This window comes from Oncorhynchus keta, chromosome 22 (assembly GCF_023373465.1).
Source record: "Oncorhynchus keta strain PuntledgeMale-10-30-2019 chromosome 22, Oket_V2, whole genome shotgun sequence".
Lineage (NCBI taxonomy): Eukaryota > Metazoa > Chordata > Actinopteri > Salmoniformes > Salmonidae > Oncorhynchus > Oncorhynchus keta.
The window spans coordinates 44185009-44206659 of NC_068442.1; the positions used below are offsets into that span (position 1 = coordinate 44185009).

General features: G+C 41.5%; 2 protein-coding genes and 1 long non-coding RNA gene across 45 annotated transcripts in view; 2 read left to right on the top strand and 1 right to left on the bottom strand.

The window, feature by feature from the left end:
• The window catches only part of LOC118401541 (zinc finger protein GLIS1-like), a 202686-nt gene extending 200780 nt beyond the window's left edge, over positions 1-1906 (top strand). Inside the window, exons 10-11 of the mRNA XM_052475299.1 lie at positions 175-333; positions 562-1906. Of these exons, the coding sequence (XP_052331259.1) occupies positions 175-333; positions 562-698 (296 nt within the window). The 3' untranslated portion in view covers positions 699-1906. The remainder of the gene's footprint in view (positions 1-174; positions 334-561) is intronic.
• Positions 1907-2053: 147 nt separating this feature from the next.
• Positions 2054-15563, bottom strand: LOC118401540 (elongation of very long chain fatty acids protein 4-like). 2 transcript variants are annotated; one of them, XM_035799137.2, is made up of 8 exons: positions 15501-15563; positions 9886-9949; positions 6227-6414; positions 5973-6053; positions 4045-4101; positions 3724-3838; positions 3112-3239; positions 2054-2421 (listed from the first exon to the last, which is right to left on the bottom strand). In XM_035799137.2, the coding sequence occupies exons 1-8, from the start codon at positions 15546-15548 to the stop codon at positions 2254-2256; spliced, it is 849 nt and encodes a 282-aa protein (XP_035655030.1). In that variant the 5' UTR covers positions 15549-15563; the 3' UTR covers positions 2054-2253. The 2 variants fall into 2 exon arrangements, with proteins under 2 accessions (XP_035655030.1, XP_035655029.1); XM_035799136.2 differs by lacking the exon at positions 15501-15563 and adding an exon at positions 14431-14664.
• Positions 4090-6068, top strand: LOC127910663 (uncharacterized). 42 transcript variants are annotated; one of them, XR_008075673.1, is made up of 6 exons: positions 4110-4409; positions 4550-4845; positions 5029-5102; positions 5147-5405; positions 5648-5684; positions 5927-6068. It is a non-coding gene; the product is annotated as an uncharacterized LOC127910663 (long non-coding RNA). The 42 variants fall into 42 exon arrangements; XR_008075664.1 differs by lacking the exon at positions 5927-6068 and adding an exon at positions 5534-5570 and having other exon boundaries at positions 5648-5703; XR_008075682.1 differs by lacking the exon at positions 5927-6068 and adding an exon at positions 5534-5570 and having other exon boundaries at positions 5147-5368; positions 5648-5703.
• Positions 15564-21651: the final 6088 nt, after the last annotated feature.

Below are 21651 nucleotides of genomic sequence, written 5' to 3' on the forward strand. Positions count from 1 at the left end.
TAAGGCAATAAAATAGGAAATATGCCAAGGGGGTGAATACTTTCGCAAGCCACTATAGGTCCAGTGTCCATACTGAGCATTCCCTAGAGAGTTCCAGTTAAATTGTAGTGGTGCAAGGGGCTTTGTCCATTCTAGTTATTCTGTGCTTGATCCTCTCCTCCCTTCTCTCTGTAGATTACCAGGGCAGCTTTCAGAGCTGCTTCCATTTTGGAGACTCGTACAGAATGGAACAGTCTGTGAGTGGTGTTCATGTACCAGCGGATTCACATGGTTACACTTCCCACCAGAACAACGGCTTCCACATGTCGAGTACCAGCAGTGGCTCTGCTGCAGGTGAAACCTGGCGTAGATCACCTCAGCTTCCTCCTTCTCCTCTTAACAGTTTCTGTCTTGTTTCTCTGTCATTATTTTCCCCTTGTTCATTGAATGAGAAGTGTGTGTGCACTAAAATCAATAATTGAATTATTTCTGTATGTTGATCAAGCCAACTATTTCCCCACGCACTAAACAGTGTAGCATCAAATTTGATTGTGTGTCTAATTCAGTGGTCTCCTACCCCAGGCTTCAGCTTGGCACAGGACCTCCAAGGATCAGGGGAGTGCCAGTTCTCCTCCAGCCCAGAGGAGAGCATCTTCTTCCAGGTGAACAGCTTCGACCGCAGTCTGAGCCAGATGTCCTCCGTCTACACAGAGACATAGAGGACCCGATGCTACCCTGGTTATCGCTATACGGGCGATGTATCTCAATATTCTGGAGTGGCATCCATTCCTTACAAGTTTGTTCTGTTCTAAAGGAAACAATACAATTGAAAACAATCTCTACTGCTCTAGAACAACTGTCAGTCATAACTCTGTAACAAAACAAGAGCTTCCTACAGCCATGCCCAACAGATTCCACATGGACTCAGATGCATCCAAATGGACACATTTCCAACTAAGACATAACCTAGTCCAGAATTGCCAGCCTCTTTCTACATTGTTCAATCTACTAGGGACTGAAATGTAGAAAAATATATAATTTTGCAGTGGATGAAATGCCTTGTTTATTTGTTAAGATTGTCTGAAGATATTTCTAGAAGGTAAATGGAGGGGTGGTGGCTGGTCATACATTACATATTCTGGAACACAGTCAAATCTACTTTGTGTATAAATGTACAGTTTGTTTAAAGCAGTCTTGAATGTTTGTTATTTCTAAGTTTAAGAAATAAATAATTGTACAATAACACAATTGTGACTTTTTAATGTTATATGATGTACTGTTTTATCTTTTGTTGTATATGTAAGTGCCTTAATGTGTTTGGACCCCAGGAAGAGTAGCTGCTGCCTTGGCAACAGCTAATGGGGATCCTAATTAAATGCATATCTTATGGCAGTATGCACATCCACAGAACTAGCACAGCTGCAAGGTAATGCCATGTCAGTAAAATCAAACTATTTTAAGTATCGGAGGAGCATTCAAACAAAACAGTGGTCAGGAATTCTCCTTTTCCTAGAAGCCTTGCTTGGTAGTAAAACATGGCGTCTGCGCCTCTAACTAAAGCACTATATATACTATAATGTGAAATGAATATGCCCAAGATAAAAGCAGCAGCACTACAAAGTAGTGCATGTCAAGTTTCAGAAAAGTTACACAGTGGCAGACGGTTCGACACACCGGTAAGAGGAACACCAACCATTGACATACTCTGCCCTCTTGTGAGCATTCTCAGCTTTTCACATTAACATTATGAAAAGGAATGCAGTGGTATTGAGACAATTTGTGATGACTGTTCTCTCTCTCTCTCTATAGGTTCACAGCCAGTTAAAGACTGGGTTTTCCAAACTCGGTCAATGGACACCCTGGGTGCATATTTTGGTTTTGCCCTAGAACTACACATCCGCAAAAAAAAAAAGAAAATCAACTCATTATCAAGCTTTGATTATTTGAATCAGCTGTGTAGTGCTTGGACAAAAATACAAAATAAATGCACTTCTCGGGGTTCCCCAGGACCAAGTTTGCAAAATGCTGCCATAGGGAATATTGTAGGAGGCTTCACAAATAAATATCCAGATAATGTTTTTGCAAAATGTTTAAATTGACAGTGAATTTAATTCAGGTACAGTAAGACAGTGTGATTATGAATATAATAATGATAATAAATACATAATTTGGTGGGTGCTTATATTTGTCCTATTCAATTGGAAATGCGTTTCTCTTTGCATATCCCAACTCGCCCTGAGACACCCTCGGAGAGTGGGGTCACGGCCATATCCTTCACGTCTTCTTGCTCTTCCTGCTGAGGTAGCTCTTATAGTAGAAGTTGCTGAAGAGTAGGATGAGGCTGACACAGTAGAAAAACACATAGGCATTCATGGAGTCTGGGAAGTCACACTCAGTGAAGAGGTTGTAGCCTGTGTGAGTTGTCAGCAGGACAAACTGGAGCTGAAACCACCGTCAGGAGAACATTGTTTAAGAACAACCTTCTCAGATATCTTCGTTCATAATCGCGATCTGTTTTCTACCACACGTAAGGCCTAGACTATCAGTTATAACCGACAATTGCATAGCCTATTATTGCTTTTGTATAGGTTACGTCGGAGGTGTAACCGTGGTGGAGCTGTCAAATCCACAATCGTCTCCCAAGTGTTATCGCGGTCATCGCCATTGGATGCACCATGTGGCATTAGTAGAAATCCAAAGCATTACAAAATCGAACACTGAAATGTGTGATGTAATTTACACCTCAACGAGGCTGATATAATTCCTTAGCCTATCGTTTAAATGGTTTTCACTTTGAGTGTCATAGTTTCTATATAGCCTGAACTTGTGAACTATTAACACGGGTGGGATTTAAGGATGCGTGTGGTTTCTTGACAATGACCACAAGAGCAACCGCTCACCAATTTGACTACTCTAACACAGTTCCAACTCCGACATCATCCTGAACAAAAGCAATAATAGGCTATGCAGTTGTTGGTTATGGTGGGTTAACACTGAACTGATTGAATCCAGGTCTTAATCCCTTAATACTCTAAGCTTCTATAGTAGCCAACAAATTCACAAATCCCAGATGTATCCCCTTTTTCTTAAACCTCACTAGATGTCTGCAGAGCTGTAGATAGAGCCACTCACCAGCTGAAGTGACGTCAGATAGCGTTTCCACCATAAGTACTTCTGCATGTGAGGCCCAAGAGCAGCCAGTCCGTAGTAGGAGTACATTACAGTGTGGACGAAGGTGTTGAGAAGACCGATGCAGAACGCTAGGAGAGAGAGGAACACAAAACATCTCAACTATCTGTTGCACAGCATCATGAATGGTATGGACAATTTGCTAGGACCCCATAAATAATTTTATATTTATATTTGAGTAATTTAGCCGACACTCAGCAGGTGCCTACCAGGTGTTGAGAAGTCCCAACAGAGTTGATAAAACATCTTCATTAAACGGCAGGGTAGCCTAGTGGTTAGAGTGTTGGACTAGTAACCGGAAGGTTGCAAGTTCAAACCCCCGAGCTGACAGGGTACAAATTGGTCGTTCTGCCCCTGAACAGGCAGTTTACCCACTGTTCCTAGGCCATCATTGAAAATAAGAATTTGTTCCTAACTGACTTGCCTAGTTAAATAAAGGTACAAATACATTTTTTAAATATATATGGCAGTCCTGAAACATTCCATATGCGTTGATACAGAGCATTAACGAATAGGATACAGAGTTTTTCCTGGTCTTCGTACTGCTAGACTTACATTGGCCTCCAGCCAGGTACTTCGCTCCTGCCCACCAGTTGAAGATCATGGTGCCATGGTGATAGACATGCAGGAAGGTCAGCTGACTGTTTTTCTTCCTCAGGATGAAAAACACCTGTGAATGGAGTTTGGAATGGATCTCCAATGTTTCACATGAGTCTGACATTAATCCTGGGTCATATTGATTAATGCACACCGTAGGAAAACGTTTTGCAACAGAACACGAAAATTTGCGTTTCCTGGACAAGTAGTCCCCATTTCACTTTGTTTTCTTCCGTTTGGTACCTAATGAATATAACCTTGATTTTCAATGTGTTTTACCGTGTCAGCCAATTCTATGACCTTGGAGAAGAAAAACCACCAGCATGCTTTGGCCATCTGGTGAAACAAACAGACAGAGTTATCCACTGTTATGGCCAGGGCTTTGGGACAGTCTTCAGAGATGGAATAGATATGTGTACTATTTGGGGGCATTTACAAGTTAGGTCAACTATGTGAGAGGTTCAACTGTTTGTGTACAGTAGGGACTATGTGAGAGGTTCAACGGTTTGTGTACAGTAGGGACTATGTAAGAGGTTCAACGGTTTGTGTACAGTAGGGACTATGTAAGAGGTTCAACGGTTTGTGTACAGTAGGGACTATGTGAGAGGTTCAACGGTTTGTGTACAGTAGGGACTATGTGAGAGGTTCAACGGTTTGTGTACAGTAGGGACTATGTGAGAGCTTCAATGTACAGTAGCGACTATGTGAGAGGTTCAACGGTTTGTGTACAGTAGGGACTATGTGAGAGGTTCAACAGTTTGTTACAGTAGGGACTATGTGAGAGGTTCAACGGTTTGTGTACAGTAGGGACTATGTGAGAGGTTCAACGGTTTGTGTACAGTAGGGACTATGTGAGAGGTTCAACGGTTTGTGTACAGTAGGGACTATGTGAGAGGTTCAACGGTTTGTGTACAGTAGGGACTATGTGAGAGGTTCAACGGTTTGTGTACAGTAGGGACTATGTGAGAGGTTCAACGGTTTGTGTACAGTAGGGACTATGTGAGAGGTTCAACGGTTTGTGTACAGTAGCGACTATGTGAGAGGTTCAACGGTTTGTGTACAGTAGGGACTATGTGAGAGGTTCAACGGTTTTTGTAGGGACTATGTGAGAGGTTAGGGACTATGTGAGAGGTTCAACGGTTTGTGTACAGTAGGGACTATGTGAGAGGTTCAACTATGTGAGGTTTGTGTACAGTAGGGACTTTGTTGTACAGTAGGGACTATGTGAGAGGTTCAACGGTTTTTGTAGGGACTATGTAAGAGGTTCAACGGTTTGTGTACAGTAGGGACTATGTGAGAGGTTCAACAGTTTGTGTACAGTAGGGACTATGTGAGAGGTTCAACGGTTTTGTGTACAGTTCAGGGACTATGTATGTGAGAGGTTCAACAGTTTGTGTACAGTAGGGACTATGTGAGAGGTTCAACGGTTTGTGTACAGTAGCGACTATGTGAGAGGTTCAACGGTTTGTGTACAGTAGGGACTATGTGAGAGGTTCAACGGTTTGTGTACAGTAGGGACTATGTGAGAGGTTCAACGGTTTGTGTACAGTAGGGACTATGTGAGAGGTTCAACGGTTTGTGTACAGTAGGGACTATGTGAGAGGTTCAACGGTTTGTGTACAGTAGGGACTATGTGAGAGGTTCAACGGTTTGTGTACAGTAGGGACTATGTGAGAGGACTACATAGGGACTGAGAGGTTCAACGGTAGGGACTATGTGAGAGGTTCAACGGTTTGTGTACAGTAGGGACTAGAGGACTATGTGAGAGGTTCAACAGTTTGTGTACAGTAGGGACTATGTGAGAGGTTCAACACTCGGTTTGTGTACAGTAGGGACTATGTGAGAGGTTCACGGTTTGTGTACAGTAGGGACTATGTGAGAGGTTCAACGGTTTGTGTACAGTAGGGACTATGTGAGAGGTTCAACGGTTTGTGTACAGTAGGGACTATGTAATCCACAGGTTGACACAGTACGGTTATGTGAGAGGTTCAACGGTTTGTGTACAGTAGGGACCAAGGTTCAACGGTTTGTGTACAGTAGGGACTATGTGAGAAAACAGTAGCGACTATGTGAGAGGTTCAACGGGTTCAAGCGACTATGTGAGAGGTTTGTGTACAGGTGAAAGGTTCACGGTTTGTGTACAGTAGCGACTATGTGAGAGGTTCAACGGTTTGTGTACAGTAGGGACTATTCAGATGCACTCTTACCCTCATCGCCAGTGGGCTAGTGCTGTAATCCACAGGTTGACACAAGTAACTGTAGTTAGAGAGCATGGACGTGACCAAGAACTGCAACATAAAAACCTTAATTGGTCAGGTGAAACATTTCATAATAAAACATAAATTAGGCCCATTTCTATGGCTGCTGAACACACACACACACACACACACACACACACACACACACACACAAACATATTTAAAGATAAATCCACAAATTTTTGATGGGAGTTGGAGCACACCTCGTGGAACATGTAGACAGACAGGCAGACCATGGCGAAGTTGTAGACAATGAGCACAGCCTTGAGGTCAACAGGTTGCCTGTGTTTCATCAGCTTGGGCCCAGCCCAGACCACACCGAGATAGAGGAGGAATATAGAAGCCACTGGCATGGGGGAGTAGACCAGTAACCATGGATCTGTCCTCTTATCTGGAAGTAAACATGGTAGCCCACTGTATTCATCTCACTTTTAAAATGTTAATATTCTGTTATTACCTCATTCCCAATTAATGTTGTTGATTCGTCCTGCATGGCCAAAGTATTTTTTTAAAAACACTTCCAAAACCCCACCTCAAAGTTATCTCAAACAGACCTTTTCAAAAAAAATTGTTTATATATGACGTCAAGATGGCTCATTAGCTGAGCTGGACAATGAGCAGCTAGATGCCGTGAATATGTTTAATGACTGGTAAACGCTAACACCAAAACGCTGAAATTGTTGCATGTTGCATTTATATTTTTGTTCAGTATAACATACAGTTTTCCTTCCAAAAGATGGTAATCAAGTAACTCATATTGTCATTAATTCTAGCTCATATTTCATAGAAATCAGGAAACCCTGGACAGTACTAACACAGCAGACAATACACATTGACATTTTAGTCACTTAACAGACGATCTTATCTACAGTGACTTACAGTCAGTGAATTCAGCACAGTATATTTGCAGTACTAGTATTACAGTGTCATTATTTTCTATATCTTTTTTTAACCAATTTTATACTGAATGTCAGCAGACCTTCAAACAAGACCTAATATTAGATAAAGGGATTCTGAGTTTACAGATAACAAAAAATATTGATACTTACACTACATGACCAAAGATATAGGGACACTCCTTAAGATTAGTGGAGTCGGCTGTTTCAGCTACACTCGTTGACAGGAGTATAAAATCGAGCACACAGCCAAGCAATCTCCATAGACAAACATTGGCAGTAGAATGACCCGTCCTGAAGAGCTCAGTGAGTTTCAACATGACACCATTTTAGGATGGCACCTTTCCCACAAGTCAGTTCATCAAATTTCTGACCTGCTAGAGCTACACCGGTCAACTGTAAGTGCTGTTATTGTGAAGTGGACACGTCTAGGAGCAACAACGGCTCAGCTACGAAGTGGTAGGTCACTCAAGCTCACTGGACTGCAGAGTGCTGAAGCACATGGCGTCTAAAAATCGTCTGTCCTCGGTTGCAACACTCACTCAGTTCCAAACTGCCTCTGGAAGCAATGTCAGCACAATAACTGTTCGTTGGAAGCTTCAGGAAATGGGTTTCCATGGCCAAGCAGCAGCACACAAGTCTAAGATCACCATGTACAATGCCAAGCATCGGCTGGAGAGTGTAAAGCAACCCCGCCATTGTACTCTGGAGCAGTGGAAACGCATTCTCTGGAGTGATGAACCACGCTTCACCATCTGGCAGTCCGACGGACGAATCAGGGTTTGGCAGATGTCAGGAGAACAGTACCTGCCTGAATGCAGTGTCAACTGTAAAGTTTGGTGGAGGAGGAATAATGGTCTGGGACTATTTTTCATGGTTCGGTCTAGGCTCTTTAGTCCCAGTGAAGGGAAATCTTAACGCTACAGCATACAATGACATTCTTGACAATAAAAAAAAAAATGTTTACCTTTAACTAGGCAGGTCAGTTAAGAACAAATTATTATTTACAATGATGGCCTACCAATATCCCCATGCACAAAGCGAGGTCCATACAGATATGATTTGTCGAGATTGGTGTGGAAGAACTGTACTGGCCTGTACAGAGACCTGACCTCAATCCCATCGAACATCTTTGGGATGAATTAGAACACGGACTGCGAACTAGGTCTAATCGCCCAACAACACTGGCCAACATCACTAAAGCTCCTGAGGCTGAATGGAAGTCCTTGCAATGTTCCAACATCTAGTGGAAAGCCTTGCCAGAAGAGTATGAGCAGTTTTGGCAGCAAACGGGGGATCAACACCATATTAATGCCGATGTTTTGGGAATGAGATGTTCGACGAGCATGTGTCCACATACTTTGGGCCATGTAGTGTATTTGATGTATTTCCTTAACAAAGTTATGCAACACCCAATTCCCTTGTGTAAAAAAGTAATTGCCCCCTTACAATCTAACTGGTTGTGTCACCTTTAGCTGCAATGACTGCAAGTTGTTGATCAGTCTGTCACGTCAATGTGGAGGAATTTTGGCCCACTCCACCATTCAAAACCGCTGTAACTCAGCGACATGTGTGAGTTTTCAAGTATGAACTGCTCATTTCAAGTCCTGCCACAACATTTCAATTGGGATTAGGTCTGGACTTCGACTAGGCCATTGCATTTTAGCCATTTTAATGTATACTTGATTGTGTATTTCGGATCATTGTCTTGCTGTACTTCAGCTCACAGACGGATGACCTGGCAGCCTAACATTCCCATGTAGAATTATCTGATACAGAGCAGAATTCACAGTGAATTCTATTAAGGCAAGTCGTCCAGGTTCTTGAGGCAGCAAACCCTCCCCAAACCATGACACTTTCACCACCATGCTTGACCGTTAGTATGAGGTTCTTACTGTGGAATGCAGTGTTTGGTTTTCGCCAGGCATAATGGGAGCCATGCCATCCAAAACGTTGACTCAAATTAGCCAAAAACAATCACATGGAAGAACCTGGATGATCATCAAGACTCTTGGAAGAATGTTCTATGGACAGATGATTCAAAAGTATAACTTTTAGGACGACATGCGTCCCAATATGCCTGGTGAACCTTATACCAACGCTCAAGCATGGTGGTATTAGTGTGATGGTTTGGGGATGCTTTACTGCTTTAGGACTTGAACGACTTGCCTTAATAGAAGGAACCATGAATTCTGCTCTGTATCAGAGAATTCTACAGGAGAGTGTCAGGACATCTGTCTGTGAGCTGAAATGCAGCTGGATCATACAGCATGACAATGATCCAAAACACAGGTCTACGTGAAAATGGCTAAAAAGCAACACATTTGAAGTTTTGGAATGGCCTAATCAAAGTCCAGACCTAATCCCAATTGAGATGTTGTGGCAGGACTTGAAATGAACTGTTCATACTTGAAAACCCACTAATGTCACTGAGTTACAGCAGTTCTGCATGAACAAGTGGGCCAAAGTTCCTCCACAGTGACAAGAGAGACTGATCAACAACTACAGGAAGTGTTTGGTTGGAGTCATTGCAGCTAAAGGTTGCACAACCAGTTATTGAGTGTAAGGGGGCAAATACTTTTTCACACAGGGGCTTTGGATGTTGTATTACTTTGTTAATTAAATAAATTAACTAAGTATGTAATTGTTATTTGTTGACTTGGGTTCCCTTTATCTAATAGTTTTAGGTTGAAGATCTGATAACATTCAGTATATAAAAAATGCAATAGAGAAAATTAGGCACTGTGTACACAACTGGAGCTGGATTGACCTTATATGTAGTACATTTTTATATCTGTTGACTGTGTGAGGGAGGCTGATGGTGAATGTCCTACGTGTATCAATTGCAACTAGATAATCCAGTCCTGTGACATTCTGTGTTGCGGGCTGAATCACAAAAAAAAGTCTAGTATGCCCCTATATTGTCAGTGGCCTATCATAAAATCTATACCCAGATTCTGAAATACCTCCATTCTCCAACATCCACTGGTGCATGGACTGAACGCTTTGCCATGCTGAAGCCATTTGACACTGTTGGAACAGGAAGTTGGTCATTGATTATAGCAATAAACCTGAATTAAAACAATTACAAAATGACCCACCCCTGTTTGCTAAAAAGCTACGGGATGGGACTGGAAAAATGTAACCACTCAAATTCATAGGCAGAGTAATGGATGCAAGGACTGACCATCCATGAAATGAAATGTATAGTTTACATTTACGTTGTTTACAAACAGTGGAGTACAACACGATTATATTTTGAGCTCTGAACTAAGCTCATGAGGCATTTATAATTTATTGTTTAAGAATCAATGGGTATAACCAAGGATCATCAAAAGTCGTGCTATAAATTCTCAGACAACCCAAAGATTCCTTGATGCCCTTCCAGACTCCCTCTGCCTACCCAAGGACGTCAGAGGACAAAAATCAGTTAACCACCTAACTGAGGAACTCAATTTAACCTTGCGCAATACCCTAGATGCAGTCGAAACTAGCTCCCTGGTATACAGAAAATACCCGAACTCTGAAGAAGGCTTCCAGAAAATTGGAACGGAAATGGCGCCACACCAAACTGGAAGTCTTCCGACTAGCTTGGAAAGACAGTACCGTGCAGTATTGAAGAGCCCTCACTGCTGCTCGATCATCCTATTTTTCCAACTTAATTGTGAAAAATAAGAACAATCCAAAATGTATTATTGATACTGTCGCAAAGCTAACTAAAAAGCAGCATTCCCCAAGAGAGGATGGCTTTCACTTCAGCAGTAATAAATTCATAAACTTCTTTGAGGAAAACATCATGATCATTAGAATTAACGGACTCCTCTTTAAATCTGCGTATTCCTCCAAAGCTCAGTTGTCCTGAGTCTGCACAACTCTGCCAGGACCTAGGATCAAGAGAGACACTCAAATGTTTTAGTACTATATCTCTTGACACAATGATGAAAATAATCATGGCCTCTAACCCTTCAAGCTACATACTGGACCCTAACTAAACTACTGAAAAGAGCTGCTTCCTGTGCTTGGGCCTCCTATGTTGAACATAATAAACGGCTCTCTATCCACCGGATGTGTACCAAACTCACTAAAAAAGCCTCGCTTGAAAAAGCCAAACCTTGACCCACAAAATATAAAAAAACTATCGGCCTATAATCTACACGGACAAGTTCTGGCCTGGTTTAGATCTTATCTGTCGGAGAGATATCAGTTTGTCTCTGTGGATTGTTTGTCCTCTGACAAATCAACTGTAAATTTCAGTGTTACTCAAGTTTCTGTTTTAGGACCACTATTGTTTTCACTATATATTTTACCTCTTGGGGATGTCATTCGAAAATATAATGTTAACATTCACTGCTATGCGGATGAAACACAGCTGTACATTTTGATGAAACATGGTGGAGCCCAAAAATTGCCCTCGATGGAAGCCTGTGTTTCAGACATAAGGAAGTGGATGGCTGCAAATGTTCTACTTTTAAACTCGGACAAAACAGAGATGCTTGTTCTAGGTCTCAAGAAACAAATAAATCTTCTGTTGAATCTAACAATTTATCTTGATGGTTGTACAGTCATCTCAAATAAAACTGTGAAGGACCTCGGCATTACTCTGGACCCTGACCTCGCTTTTGACGAACATATCAAGACTGTTTCAAGGACAGCTTTTTTCCATCTACGTAACATTGCAAAAATCAGAAACTTTGCCCAAAAATGATGCAGAAAAATTAATCCATGCTTTTGTCACTTGTAGGTTAGACTACTGCAATGCTTTACTTTCCGTCTACCCGGATAAAGCACTAAATAAACTTCAGTTAGTGCTAAATACGGCTGCTAGACTCCTGACTAGAACTCCTACCCATCTTTCCGATTTGGTCCTGCCGTACATACCTACACGTACGCTACTGTCACAAGACGCAGGCCTCCTAATTGTCCCTAGAATTTCTAAGCAAACAGCTGGGGGCAGGGCTTTCCACTATAGAGCTCCATTTTTATGGAATAGTCTGCCTACCTAGGTGAGAGACGCAGACTCTGTCTCAACCTTTAAGACTTTATTGAAGACTCGTCTCTTCAGTAGGTCCTATGATTGAGTGTAGTCTTGTCCAGGAGTGTGAAGGTGAACGGAAAGGCACTGGAGCAACGAACCGCCACTGGGAATCCACTGGGATTCTCTGCCTCTAACCCTATTACAGGGGCTGAGTCACTGGCTTACTTGTGCTCTTCCATGCCGTCCCTAGGAGGGGTGTGTCAAGTGAGTGGGTTGAGTTCTTTGTGGGCTATACTCGGCCTTGTTTCAGGATGGTAAGTTGGTGGTTGAAGATATCCTCCTAGTGGTGTGGGGGCTGTGCTTTGGCAAAGTGGGTGGGGTTATATCCTGCTTGTTTGGCCCTGTCCAGGGGTATCATCGGATGGGGCCAGTGTCTCCTGACCCCTCCTGTCTCAGCTTCCAGTATTTATGTTGCAGTAGTTTATGTGTCAGGGGGCTAGGGTCAGTCTGTTATATCTGGAGTATTTCTCCTGTCTTATCCGGTGTCCTGTGTGAATTTAAGTATGCTCTCTCTAATTCTCTCTTTCTCTTTCTTGGAGCACCTTAGCCCTAGGACCATGTCTTAGGACTAACTGGCCTGATGACTCCTTGCTGTCCCCAGGCCACCTGGCCGTGCTGCTGCTCCAGTTCCAACTGTTCTGCCTGCGGCTATGGAACCCTGACCTGTTCACCAGATGTGCTACCTGTTCCAGACATGCTGTTTTCCACTCTCTAGAGACAGCAGTAGCGATAGAGATGCTCTCAATGATCAGCTATGAAAATCCAACTGACATTTACTCCGGAGGTGCTGACTTGCTGCACCCTCGACAACTACTGTGATTATTATTATTTGACCATGCTGGTCATTTATGAACATTTGAACATCTTGGCCATGTTCTGTTATAATCTCCACCCGGCACAGCCAGAAGAGGACTGGCCACCCCTCATAGCCTGGTTCCTCTCTAGGTTTCTTCCTAGGTTCTGGCCTTTCTAGGGAGTTCTTCCTAGCCACTGTGTTTCTACACCTGCATTGCTTTCTGTTTGGGGTTTTAGGCTGGGTTTGTGTACAGCGCTTTGAGATATCAGCTGATGTAAGAAGGGCTTTATAAATACATTTGATTTGATTGAACATTGACTTATTAGTCCAAAAATGGATATAGCAACATAGTGTATTCACAACAACAGGGAAGCTGGAGAAGAAAAAGAAACTGACTGGGAAAAAATAGTTTTCAACAGTCATCCAACTCAGAAACTTGGGCATCATCCTAGACCTCCAACTTATCTGAGCAAAGATCACTGGGGTGTATTCATGAAGCAAATTCTACAACAAAAAAACATTTACTCCAAATGTTGTTTACTTTGTCATTTACTTGGTAATGAAAATGTGAGTTTATATTGGACAAATTCAGGTAGATCATTCCCAGTTTTGTTTGCTTCCGTTTGTTTCTTAAACTGTAAACGGTTCCCGTTGCAATAAGCTATTGCGAGAGAGGCTGCCGTAGTCAGACCTGGACCTCAAGAGAAGACAGGCTATATGCACACTGGCCACACAATGAGGTGGAAACTGAGCTGCACCTCCTAACCTCCTGCCAAATGTATGACCATATTAGAGGCACATATTTCCCTCAGATTACTCAGACCCACAAAGAATTCGAAAACAAACTCCCATTTCTATTGGGTGAAATACCACCGTGTGCCATCACAGCAGTTAGCTGTGACTTGTTGCCACAAGAAAAGGGCAACCAGTGAAGAACCAACACCATTGTAAATATAACCCATATTTTTTCCCTTTTATACTTTAATTATTTGCACATTGTCACAACAGGGTATAAAGCCATAATATCTACACCTTTGACATTTTTGTGAGTGTAATGTTTACTGTAAAAAAATAAGAAATTCATACACTTTTGTTAATTATCTATTTCACTTACTCTGGCAATGTAAACATGTTTCCCATGCCAATAATGCCCTTTGAATTAAATTAGTAATTAATATATCCCTGATATCACGATTAGTATCAGTCTGAGCTCGTTTTTTTCCGAGTTCCCAGTTGTCGTGACCATAGGGATTCTCGCTTTAAATCACAAATGACGTCACGTTTCCCATAACCAAGTGGGGAGGTATACCACACAACAACCAAAGCGTAGGATACAGTTTGCGTTCAAAAAAATATATATCCTGGTTAGTTCATTGAATCACCAAATAATGTGGAGACACTTAATTGAATCACCAAATGTGTCATTTTTTTGCACGTTAGAGAGGCGTGGTATAATCTCAAAGCTTGACACACATTTAGTGGCCTTTTAAACTTTCTTTCAGTCCTTGTAAGGCCATTACCATAAATATTATTTCCCATTTCACACGCGCCGTACATTCATATAAAATGACGGGCAAAGTTCAAATAAACTTACAATGTGTGAATATTTATCTTTCCATTTTTCGCCTGAATAAATACAATACACACAGAGCTGTGTTTAAATGAATGAAATGTACTTACCCGACAAAAGCGTGGGACTTCCTTCTGAAAAGTGGTGAAAATAGGCCTACGCGAGACGCCCCACACAGGGTTTTGATTGGACACATTATGGCAACAGCTACCAGACATGTATTTCAAGTTCTTCAAGTTCGAGCATGTGCTCAGCACCTAACGTAGCAAGCGCAGAAAGACAAGCAAGAGAAACCCTCCTACTGCCATAATACTTATGTAGGCCTACGTTTAAAAACCGAATCATATTGCTTCATATCCACAAACTGTTTTGTTAAGAAAATTGTTATTTGAGCTGAAATTGGAGGGATGATGCTAGGCAACAAAAAAATAATAATAATATATATATATATATATATATTCCAGTTTTACAGTCAGTAACTTATTCTCAATTGTGTATTGTGTATATCTGAGGTAAAACACACCAAAGCATATTTTATGCAACATATAGGGCAACAAATATTTTGTGGGTAGTGTTCAGCATTCAACTAAAATAATTACACAGTGTTTGCATCCTAAAAAGTATTTTGCTTTCAGACCAGTTTGGAACTTGTGGCAGTTAGCCAGACAGCAATGCACAGCAATAGTCATTGTATGTTACTTCGAACCCACAAATGCAGATACTCCAGATACTCAACTAAAGAAGGCCAGTTTAATTGCTCCTTTAATCAGAACAGTTTTCAGCTGTGCTAACATAATTGCAAAATGGTTTTCTAATGATCAATTAGCCTTTTAAAGTGATACACTTGGCTTAGCTAACACAGCGTGCCATTGGAACACAGGGGTGGTTGCTGACAATAGGCCTCTGTACGCCTATGTAGATATTTCATTAAAAATCTGCCATTTCCAGCTACAATAGTCATTTACAACATTAACAATGTCTACACTGTACTTCTGATCAATTTGATGTTATTTTAATGGACAAAAAAAATGTGCTTTTCTTTCAAAACAAGGACATTTCTAAGTGACCCCAAACTTTTGAACGTACATTCTAAATGTAGTGTATAGCAGGCAGTATAATAATATTCACTATAGATAAGGGTGTCCTGCTGATGAATGTGATGTAGTGAAATAACACTCACCTTGGTAGTTTGTCCCTCTTGATCCTCCAGAGTGTTATACAGCTTCATAAACTGCAGGGGACAGATGACGCGTGACTATTGTTGTTCACTGTCACAGTTCTTATCACAGTCCACATACGCACATGCAAGTACACACACTGGATGTACACACACTGGATGTATCCCAGTAGCACTGATGTGATCCAGAGTACAGAAGAAACTTGTCCTGAGTTTCTCTATCCATTCTGTGCCCATTTCTTCCACCCAAGGAAATTTAACTTTACCTGTCCAGTTCTTTCACCTGTTCAGTTCATTTACCTGTCCAATTATTTTAGTTCTTTAACCTATCCAGTTCCTTACCTGTCCAGTTCTTTACCTGTCCAGTCCTTTTACCTGTCCAGTTATTTTACCTGTCCAGTTATTTTACCTGTCAAGTTATTTTAGTTATTTAACCTATCCAGTTCTTTACCTGTCCAGTTCCTTACCTGTCCAGTCCTTTTACCTGTCCAGGTATTTTACCTGTCCAGTCATTTTACCTGTCCAGTTATTTTACCTGTCCAGTTCTTTAACCTATCCAGTTCTTTACCTGTCCAGTTCTTTACCTGTCCAGTCCTTTTACCTGTCCAGTCCTTTTACCTATCCATTTGTCCTACCTGTCCAGTTCTTTTACCTATCCAGTTGTCCTACCTGTCCAGTTCTTCCACCTGTCAGTTATTTTACCTATCCAGTTCTTTTAGTTATTTAACCTGTCCAGTTCTTTAACTGTCCAGTCATTTAACCTGTCCCGTTATTTTACCTGTCCAGTTATTTTACCTGTCCAGTTCTTTTACATGGCAGTTATTTGACCTGTCCAGTTCTTTACCTGTCCAGTCCTTTTACCTGTCCAGTTATTTTACCTGTCCAGTCATTTTACCTGTCCAGTTATTTTACCTGTCCAGTTCTTTAACCTATCCAGTTCTTTACCTGTCCAGTTCTTTACCTGTCCAGTCCTTTTACCTGTCCAGTCCTTTTACCTATCCATTTGTCCTACCTGTCCAGTTCTTTTACCTATCCAGTTGTCCTACCTGTCCAGTTCTTCCACCTGTCAGTTATTTTACCTATCCAGTTCTTTTAGTTATTTAACCTGTCCAGTTCTTTAACTGTCCAGTCATTTTACCTGTCCCGTTATTTTACCTGTCCAGTTATTTTACCTGTCCAGTTCTTTTACATGGCAGTTATTTGACCTGTCCAGCTCTTTACCTGTTCAGTTCTTTACCGGTCCAGTTATTTGACCTGTCCAGTTGTTTTACCTGTTCTGTTCTTTTACCTGTCCAGTTATTTTACGTGTCCAGTTATTTACCTGTCCAGTTATTTTACCTGTCCAGTTATTTTACCTGTCAGTTATTTTACCTGTCTAGTTCCTTCACCTGTTAATTTATTTTACCTGTCCAGTTCTTTTACCTATCCAGTTGTCCTATCTGTCCAGTTATTTTACCTATCCAATTGTCCTATCTGTCCAGTTCTTTTACCTATCCAGTTGTCCTATCTGTCCAGTTCTTTTACCTATCCAGTTGTCCTACCTGTCCAGTTCTTTTACCTATCCAGTTGTCCTATCTGTCCAGTTCTTTTACCTATCCAGTTGTCCTATCTGTCCAGTTATTTTACCTATCCAGTTGTCCTACCTGTCCAGTTATTTTACCTATCCAGTTGTCCTATCTGTCCAGTTCTTTTACCTATCCAGTTGTCCTATCTGTCCAGTTATTTTACCTATCCAGTTGTCCTATCTGTCCAGTTCTTTTACCTATCCAGTTGTCCTACCTGTCCAGTTCTTTTACCTATCCAGTTGTCCTACCTGTCCAGTTCTTTTACCTATCCAGTTGTCCTACCTGTCCAGTTATTTTACCTGTCTAGTTGTCCTACCTGTCCAGTTATTTACCTGTCCAGTTGTCCTACCTGTCCAGTTCTTCCACTTGTCAGTTATTTAACCTGTCCAGTTCTTTCAGATCAGTGCAGGTGAAATAAAGTAGACAAACATGTCACACGTATAAAGTTTCATTGGACATAAAATAGCAATTGTCTCTATTCTGTATTAATCTGTCATAATGAAAATAATACCTTTGATTTGAAATCCAATCTTTACAAATCCCAAGGATACTGAATCACAGATCAACTTTCAGAAACTAAAGTTAGCTTAAATCACCAGAGTAGACCTACATAAAACATGATACTGAATGTTAAGGATTAATTAATAGCAGGCCTACGTTGTTATTTAATGGAGGAGTAATGCACACTTGTTAAAAGATGACTTCTTTCTGACTGTACAAGTATAATATTGGACAGTAGCCAACTGTAGAAAAATCAAATACAAGTTTAATGAAAGTAAAATGCAACATAAACATCCCCAACAAACTATTTACAAAATCTTTCACCACATTCGTCACAATTTTCTTCTCTTATTAATCGAAATGTTCTGTCCTTTCAGACAGATTTCACAGCTTGTGAGTATGACTTTGCAGTCGGCAGCATATTGTTGTTGAAGAATTGGAGTGAGCTGTTGTAACTTCTCAGGGATTATGCTCTGTTCTGTGTTGAACTGTGATGTCATGCCTTTCATAGAGTCCAGTTATATCTGCACCCTAACACAAGGTCATTGTGTTCTGGAACTGTTACTTGAATAAATAACTGTTATGATAATGTGATAATGCTGTTCAGTGACTACAGCTCAGGGTTCAACACCATAGTGCCCACAAAGCTCATCACTAAGCTAAGGACCCTGGGACTAAACACCTCCCTCTGTTACTGTATCCTGAACTTCCTGACGGGCCGCCCCCGGGTGGTAAGGGTAGGCAACAACACGTCTGCCACGCTGATCCTCAACACAGGGGCCCCTCAGGGGTGCATGCTTAGTCCCCTCCTGTACTCCCTGTTCACCCACGACTGGGTAGCCAAACACAACTCCAACACTATCATTAAGTTTGCTGACGACACAACAGTGGTAGGCCTGATTACAGACAATGATGAGATGCCAGTATGGTGCCAAGACAACAACCTCTCCCTCAATGTGAGCAAGACAAAGGACCTGATCTTGGACCACAGGAAAAGGCGGAGTCGAACAGGCCCCCATTAATATCGACGGGGCTGTGGTGGAGCGGGTTGAGAGTTTCAAGTTCCTTGGTGTCCACATCCCCAACGAACTATCATAGTCCAAACACACCAAGACAGTTGTGAAGAGGGAACGACAACACCTTTATCCCCTCAGGAGACTCAGAAAGTTCTACAGTTGCACGATCGACAGCATCCTGACCGGTTGCATCACCGCCTGGTATGGCAACTGCTCGGCATCTGACCGTAAGGCGCTACAGAGAGGGTAGTGCGTACGGACCAGTACATCAATGGGGCCAAGCTTCCTGCCATCGAGGACCTATATACTTGGCTGTGTCAGAGGAAAGCCCGAAAAATTGTCAAAGACTCCAGTCACCCTAGTCATAGACTGTTCTCTCTGCTACCGCACTGCAAACAGTACCGGCACGCCAAGTCTAGGACCAAAAGGCTTCTCAGGGATTATGCTCTGTTCTGTGTTGAACTGTGACGTCTACCTCCAAGCCATAAGACTGCTGAACAATTAATTAAATTGTCACCCGGACTATTTAAATTGCCCCCCCCATTTGTTTTTACACTCCTGCTACTGCCTGTTAATTATCAATGCATAGTCACCTTTACCCCTACCTACATGTACAAATTACCTTGGCTAACCTGTACGCCCACACATTGATTTGGTACCGGTACCCCCTGTATATAGCCTCGTTATTGTTATTTTATTGTGTTACTTTTCATAATTTTTTAAAACTTTCGTTTATTTGGTAGATATTTTCTTAACTCTCTTGAACTGCACTGTTGGTTAAGGGCTTGTAAATAAGCATTTCACAGTAAGGTCTACACCTTTTTTAAAAATGTTTTTGTTGTTTTATTTTCATATTTTTTTATTTGTACTTTTATTTAACTAGTCAAGTCAGTTAAGAACAAATTCTTATGTAAAATGACAACAGATTTTTACCTTGTCAGCTTGTGGATTCGATCTTGCAACCTTTCGGTTACTAGTCAAACACTCTAACCACGAGTCTACCCGCCGCATTCGGAGCATGTGACAAATAAAGTTTGACTTGATAGAACCATTTACTCTTCAAACTCCAAATCAAATCAAATGAACTTAAAACTTATTACCCTCTCCACTACCGTTCCATCCACAAGTGTAAGGGGATGAGTGATTATAGACACAAGTGTAAGCTTTGATGGGATAAAGAATATGTACATAAAGATACTACTATGAATGAGTGATGGTACAGAGCGGCATAGGCAAGATACAGTAGATGGTATTGAGTGCAGTATATACATATGAGATGAGTATGTAAACAAAGTGGCATAGTTAAAGTGGCGGTAAGCAAATTGGAGTGGGTCTAGGGTGTCAGGTAGGGTGGAGGTGATATGGTCCTTGACTAGTCTCTCAAAGCACTTCATGATGACGGAAGTGAGTGCTACGGGGCAGTCGTTTAGCTCAGTTACCTTAGCTTTCTTGGGAACAGGAACAATGGTGGCCCTCTTGAAGCATGTGGGAACAACAGACTGGGATAGGGATTGATTGAATATGTCCGTAAACACACCAGCCAGCTGGTCTGCGCATGCTCTGAGGGCGCGGCTGGGGATGCCGTCTGGGCCTGCAGCCTTGCTAGGGTTGACACGTTTAAATGTTTTCCTCACGTCCTCAAAGCAGGCAAAAAAGTTATCTTTTTGTAATCCGTGATTGACTGTAGACCCTGCCACATACTTCTTGTGTCTGAGCCGTTGAATTGAGATTCTACTTTGTCTCTATACTGACACTTAGCTTGTTTGATTGCCTTGCGGAGGGAATAGTTACTAAAAGCAGTGGTTCGCGCTTTCAGTTTCACACGAATGCTGCCATCAATCCACGGTTTCTGGTTTGGGAATGTTTTAATCGTTGCTATGGGAACGACATCTTCAACCCACGTTCTAATGAACTCGCACTCCTTCCCTGACTGCTCGTATGTATTGAAGAATCACAATTATAATTATCAATTATTCTCTGCCAATCTTTAGATTGAGTTTTCCACAACATTTGGCGCCGTGAGGGACTGTTTCCCAGCTGAGTCTTAATGGTGAAAGATCTCGTCCTCCTCATCCACAAAATGTTGTGGTTCAAAATAACTATTTTCCTATAGTAATGAATCTGTCTGATTAACATTGATCAAGGGGAGCACAGTGGTGTCTCAAATAGTGGGAATTAGTTTGCCCAAATGTAGGGATCGGTTTACCTACAATCACGTGATAGCGTGATAGCAGGAATACTTTATTGTAGGAATCGGGTAGCCTGGAAGCAGGAGTCAGATAGCCTGCCAGTAGGAATCGATAGGCCTACTAGATAAAAGTTATAATATACTGTATATATAAATCAGTTTGCACACATGAGAGGGCTAATGAAGTTGGTAAAAGTAAGAGAGAAGTTGAAGGTAATAACAGAAAGTTGACTTTAATAGTTTGGTTGGTAATAGGACGGGTTGAGAGGGAGGGACAGAACAGTGGTTGGGTAGAAATGTGTTGGTTGAGAAACGTAGTTGGATAAAGAGATGAAATTGTATGTGTGTATAATGGGTTATTAAAGATTGATAAAGTAACAATAGAAAACAAAGACATTTTAAAAAATATATAAATATATACATCTTGAGTACAGTGTATTCGGAAAGTATTTAGACCCCTTGAGATCGTTTTGTTACGATTTGTTACGTTTCATCCTTATTCTAAAATGCATTAAATTGTTATTTTTCCCCATCAATCTACACACAATACCCCATAATGACAAAGCAAAAACAGTTTTTTAGAAACGGAAATATCACATTAACGTAAAAATGTGGATCCTTTACTCAGTACTTAATTGAAGCACCTTTGGCAGCGATTACAGCTTCGAGTCTTCTTCTGTATGATGCTACAAGCTTGGCACAACTGTATTTGGGGAGTTTCTCCCATTCTTCTCTGAACATCCCCTGTCAGGTAGGTTGGGGAGCGTCACTGCACAGCTATTTTCCTGATTGGTGGAGTGCAGGAGAGATGGTTGTCCTTCTGGAAGGTTCTCCCATCTCCACAGAGGAACTCTGGATCTCATTCAGAGGGACCATCGGGTTTT